The sequence below is a fragment of the Tupaia chinensis genome, unplaced genomic scaffold (genome assembly GCF_000334495.1).
Source record: "Tupaia chinensis unplaced genomic scaffold, TupChi_1.0 Scaffold145396_1, whole genome shotgun sequence".
Lineage (NCBI taxonomy): Eukaryota > Metazoa > Chordata > Mammalia > Scandentia > Tupaiidae > Tupaia > Tupaia belangeri.
The window spans coordinates 2,176,815-2,182,389 of record NW_006205257.1 but is presented as its reverse complement, the minus strand read 5'-3'; the positions used below and the strand labels follow the sequence as shown (position 1 = coordinate 2,182,389).

At 44.8% G+C, this 5,575-nt stretch overlaps 1 protein-coding gene across 1 annotated transcript in view; it reads left to right on the top strand.

Annotated features, from left to right (window-relative positions):
* Positions 1 to 18: 18 nt before the first annotated feature.
* The window catches only part of NUDT19 (nudix hydrolase 19), a gene marked incomplete at its 5' end in the record, with an annotated part of 12,145 nt that continues 6,588 nt past the window's right edge, over positions 19 to 5,575 (top strand). Inside the window, one exon of the mRNA XM_006168015.2 lies at positions 19 to 318. Within this exon, the coding sequence (XP_006168077.1) occupies positions 19 to 318 (300 nt within the window). The remainder of the gene's footprint in view (positions 319 to 5,575) is intronic.

Below are 5,575 nucleotides of genomic sequence, written 5' to 3'. Positions count from 1 at the left end.
GTGCCGCTCCCGCGGCGGGGGCGCTCCCCCGCCGCCTCGGTGTCCGAGCGGCCCGCGCCCGATCCCGGCGACACACTCGAGCCGCCGCCTGGTCTGGACGCCTGGCGCGCCCGCGTCCGCCGCGACCCGCGCGACTTCCTGCGCCTGTGCGCGCACCTCGACTGCACGCCGGACATCTGGGCGCTGCACGACTGGAGCGCCTGGCTCACGCCGTTCACGCGCGGCGGCCGCCGCCGCTACGACACCACCTTCTTCCTGTGCTGCCTGCGCCAGCCGCCGCCCGTGCACCCCGACCTGGCCGAGGTGGTGGGCTGCCAGGTAGGCCGTCCCCACGGAGGGGAGTGGGGCATCGCGGGGACTTGAACACCAGCGGGCGGCCAAGACCACTGCCGCGTCTATCCAGAAGGCAGTCGACCACTAAGCGTCCGAGCGGGCATGGGACTCAGGCCACCTGTCCTCACCCCGCAGTGTGTTGCCAGGACTGTGTCCAAGTGTTGTTCCCCTTCCCTGGCTTCGAGGGGACTCCCTCCGTCTGCCGCGCAGGGTCAAGGCAGCGTTCCCAGCAGGCTCTTTCTAAGCTCTTTGCATGAGTAGACTTAGGCCATTCTCACCACAGTTTAATTCGATTTTCTAGAGAGCACACCTTACGTGCTTTCAGTCTTTTTAAATTTCTTGAGATATGTTTACGGCCACGAATACGGTCTGTCTTGGCGAGTATACCTTTTGTACCGAACATGAATTCTGTTTGATGGAGTGTTTGTAAAAATGTCAGACTGAATTGGTTGGTAGCATCTTTCAGGTCTTCCAACTCATTTACTTGTTCCATGAGATAATTAAGATAGGAATTCCCAGGTCTTCAATTAATAACGGTCGATTTGTCTCTTTCTCCTTTCGTTCTATCTGATTTACTGTATTTTTTAAGGTTTTTGCCATAGGGTGCAAGCGCTCACTGGAAGGAGACAGGGAGACAGTAAGAGGGAAGGTGAGAAATCGCCTCCCAGGGTTAATGGCCAGGCCAGCAATTCCTTCTCCTCCATTCTCCTCCTGGGATTTTGGGCATGCACACGCAGGTGACCAACTTGTATTTCAAGCAGCAGGATCTGGTGCTTTAACTACCTATGGTGGGCCATGTGGGAGTCTAGCACCTTAACCACCAGGCCACCTGCTGGCCTCACTATGTGTATTTTGAAACTCTTTTGTCAAGTACTGCATGTATGTTTAGAACTGTTAAGGTGGATAGTACAGGGGCCAACAGGTGGCCTGGTGATTAAGGTGCTGGACTCCCACATGACTGACTGTGGTTTGAGTCCTGGCCCTGGTGGTTTGCTCACTCACTTTCTCTTCCTCTCTGTTTCTCTCTGGTGAGTGCATGTGCCCTAGGCAAATTAAAAAATAATAATAAAGAAATAAAATTAAATCTTTAAAAAGAAAGAGAGAGAGAGATGGGTAGTGTGAAATTAAAACTGAAATCATTTTTTTTTTTGTGAGGCTGAATCACATAGGAAGGTTCTGGTTCATTCCAAGGCCTCCTGGAGTTCACCTGCACGTTAGTGCCCCAGATCTGGAGTTGGCTGAAGTTGGGGGTGGATCTTGAGGATCTTGAAGACTGTTGGGGTTGCTCCCACGTTCTCTGTCTCTGTCTGTCTTGTCCATGGAAGAAGTAAATGAGCGCTTCTCTCTCTTTCTCTCTATACAGAAGAGAGCTGATAGACTGCCCCTTTGAGTGTTATGAAATATCCTTCATTTCTGGTGATATTTCTTACTCTGGAATTTGAAGTTTACTCATTATTAATGAAGCCACTCTAGTTTCTTATTTTTTATTAGCATTCGTCTAAGCATATTTTTCCATCCTTTACTCTTTTTTAAAATAATTATATAATTTTATTGACTATTATTATTTTTAAATTTGCCATAGGGCACACGCATTCACCACAGAGAGTCAGAGACAGAGAGAAGGAGAAAGAGAAAAGAAAGTGAGAAAGCAAGCCATCAGGCCGGGGACTTGGACTGCCATGTGAGAGTCCAGTGTCTCAACCACCATGCCACCTGCTGGTCCACACATTGGTTGTCTTTTTGTTTTATTATTATTATTTTAGAGAGATTTTTACTGTTGAGCTGAAGGGAGAGAGAGGCAGAAAGTGAGAAATCACCTTCTAGAGGGGATGGCCATGCTGCAGTCCCTTCTCCATTCTTCTCTTGGGATTTTGGGTATGCATACACACAAGAACCTGGTGTGAATTTGAAGCCGCCGAGTCCGGGACTCAAACTGCTGTTGACTACATGGGAGTCCAGCAACATGATCATTACTCCATCAGCTGGTCCCTTGTTTTATTATTTTTTTCAGATATTTTACACCTCATTTTCGGGGGATTCCAATTGCACACATGTTGGACTATTGGCAGTGCCCTGTAGGTCACTGATGCACCATTTAATTTTTTTTCAATATTTTTTCTTGCCTGTGTTTTATTTTGAATAACTACTATTGCTATGCTTTCAGGCTTGTTCTCTTTTCTTATGTAGCATTTACTCTGGCGTATCATTTCAGATATCTTTCATCTCTAGAAGTTCTATTCAGTTTTAAGAAGATATTATGTTGATATTTTCCTTTATATCTATCATTAAACCAGTGGCACGTACTTAACAACAGTAGTATTAATGTCTTTCTGCAAACTCTATAATCTGTAATTTCTGGATCTAGTTCATTGACCGATTTTTCTCCTATTGATAGTTATGGATCGTATTTTTCTGCCTTTTTTTAAAAAAAATTTTATTTATTCATTTATTTTAATTTGACCAGAGAGAAACACAGAGAGAGAGAGAGAGAGGGAAAGGGAGAAAGGAAGCTGCCAGGTCTGGGACTCGAACCGTGGTCGGCCATGTGGAAGTGCCCAGAACCCCAATCACCATGCCGCCTGCTGGTCCCTGTATTTTTCTGCTCTATCGTATGTCTTCTACGTGTGTATTACATTCATGCACCAGTACACCCTGCTTTTCCAGATAGGATCTAGCTATGTTGGCCATGCTGGCTGTGAGCTTTTATCCCCTCTGCCCCAGCCTCCCAAGTAGCTGAACTACAAGGGTGTGCCACCATGAGTAGCATTTTTTAGGGTGGGCAGGGAATCAAACCTAGACCTCCTGTGCAATCTCAGTCCCCAAGGATCAGTGTCCACTCTGTACTACTGTGGCTGGGCCTCTTGGAGTTTTTGATTGGTTGTTGGATGTTATGGTTTGATACTGTTGAGTGCTGGATTTTGTCTTATTCCTTTAAAGAGTATTGAACTCTTTTGGCACACAATGAACTTATTGAAAATGATCTTAATTTTTTTTTTAAAAAAAAGAGGTTTTTGCCATAGGGTGCATGCATTCACTGGAGAGCGAGAAGAGAGAATGAGAGGATAAGTGAGAAGTCACCCCCCGCCCCTACTGCAGAGAGGATGGCCATGCTGCTATCCCTTCTCCATTCTCCTCAGGATTTTGGGTATGCACATAATATGTGCCTGGCATGAGTTTCAAACTGCCAGGTCCAGGGCTCAAACCATGGTCAGCCATGTGGAAGTCCAGTGCCTTTACCACTACACCACCTGCTGGCCCCATGATTTTCAGAGTATGCCTGTGGTATGTGATAATCAAACCAAAGATACTGCCATAAACATCATCTTCAACAAAGAACAGTGCCTTATGTTACATAACTTTGATTTGTTCTACTAGTTTTTTATTTTGTTTTTGAGATATACATATATAAGATTGGCAACATCTCTTTTTTTTTTTTTTTTACTCTGTTGTAGATCCATAACCTATGTGTTTACATGGATTTTTGTATCTGTTAAACTCTTTTTTCTGAGCCCCCTTACCTATTCTTTTGCTGCACTTCTTTTTTTAAAAAAAAAATATTATTTATTTTACTTATTATTTTAAAGTTTGCTACAGGGCATATGTGCTCACCAGAGATGGGGGTGGGGGGAGATGGAAGGTGGGAGTAAGAAAGCAAGCCACCAGGTCTGGGACTCCAACTATGGTCGGCCGGCTATGTGGGAATCCGGCACCTTAACCGCCACACCACCTGCCGGCCCCGCATTACTCTACTTCTAATGTGTGACCCTCCTGGGGATTGACCGAATATTCTTTATATTTAACAAGGTCTCCCCACTGGTTACAGGAAAGCCAAACAAAAACAAAAAAGTCGAGGTCGTTAAGTGAGTTCTGGAAATTGTCTTAGAGTTCCCAAGTAATTGTTCTCTTTTCAGGAATCATTCTTCTCCAGTCTCATTGAGGTTTCCTCTCACACATGCATAGATCAGTGTTTAGGAAAGATTCAAGGGTGCCTTATTTAGATTTGCATAGCTGGGCTCTATATAGATCTCTTTTTGCCAGATAAGTGCTTTCCAAATTTTAACCTATGTGGACCTCTCAAATCCCAGTCTGTTTCCTCAAGTTAGTGAAAATTCTGGTTAGATCGGGCCAGCAGATGGTATGGTGGTTAGAGGCGCTGGACTTCCACATGGGTGACCATGATTTGAGTCCCGGACTGATGGTTTGCTCCCCCCACCCCCCGCCCCGTCTCTTTCTGGTCAAGGTAAAAAATATTGATAATGATAAAATTAAATAAAATAATTCTTTAAAAAAAAAAAGAAAATTCTGGTTAGGTTCTTTCTGTGCTCTAAACTGGGAATTACCTTTCAGTGGAAGCCCTAGAATGGTAGGGCTCACCTCATTTGTCTTTCTTTTTTCAGGATTATAATTTTGCAACTTTCAACATTTGGAAATGATTGTAAATTTTATCCTTTTTTTTTTTTTTTTAATTACATTGACTGAAGGGGGGAAGGGTAATTCTCGCTCTCATGGTTTGAAGTAGTTCTAGTCAACAGTTGCTAGGCTGGTTTCCACCAGTGGTTCTCAGCAATGTGGGATTCACCCACCCTCTCCTCAAGTACATTTGGCACTATGTGGAGACATTTTGGGTTGTCGTAACTGGCAGTCGCTACTGGCATTAGGAGGCTAGAACCTAGGAATACTACTAAACATCCCTATTTCAGTGCATAGAACAGTACCCAACAACAAAGAATTATTGACCAAGTGTGTCAGTGATACTGAAGTTCGAAAACCTAGTGAAAACAGACAACCCCAGAAATTAAAGTCCAGATTTTCTAGTTAGCAGAGCCACCTGCGTTTCCTCATCTGTAAAATGGGAGTATATAGGGACCAGCAGTTAGCGTAATGGCTATGTCACTGAACTCCCATGTAGCCGACTGCGGTTTGAGTCCCGGACCCGGTGGCTTAAACTCACGCTGGGCGCGTGTGCGTGCATGCCCAAGATCCCGAGAGGAGAGTGGAAGAGAAGGGATTGTGGCGTGGCCATCCCCCCGGGAGGTGATTTCTTGCTTTCTGTCTCTCTGTCTCTCTCTGTCTTGCTGGCGAGCGCATGCACCCTATAGCAAAAACCTCTCCAAAAACAGACAAACAAAAAAAATGTGAGTATACATTGTCATCCTAAGAGCTGGATTTGAAAAAAAAAAAAACCCTGTAAATCCTTTTTTTTTTTTTTTTAATTTTCACCTGTGCTTACCAAATAGAGTAG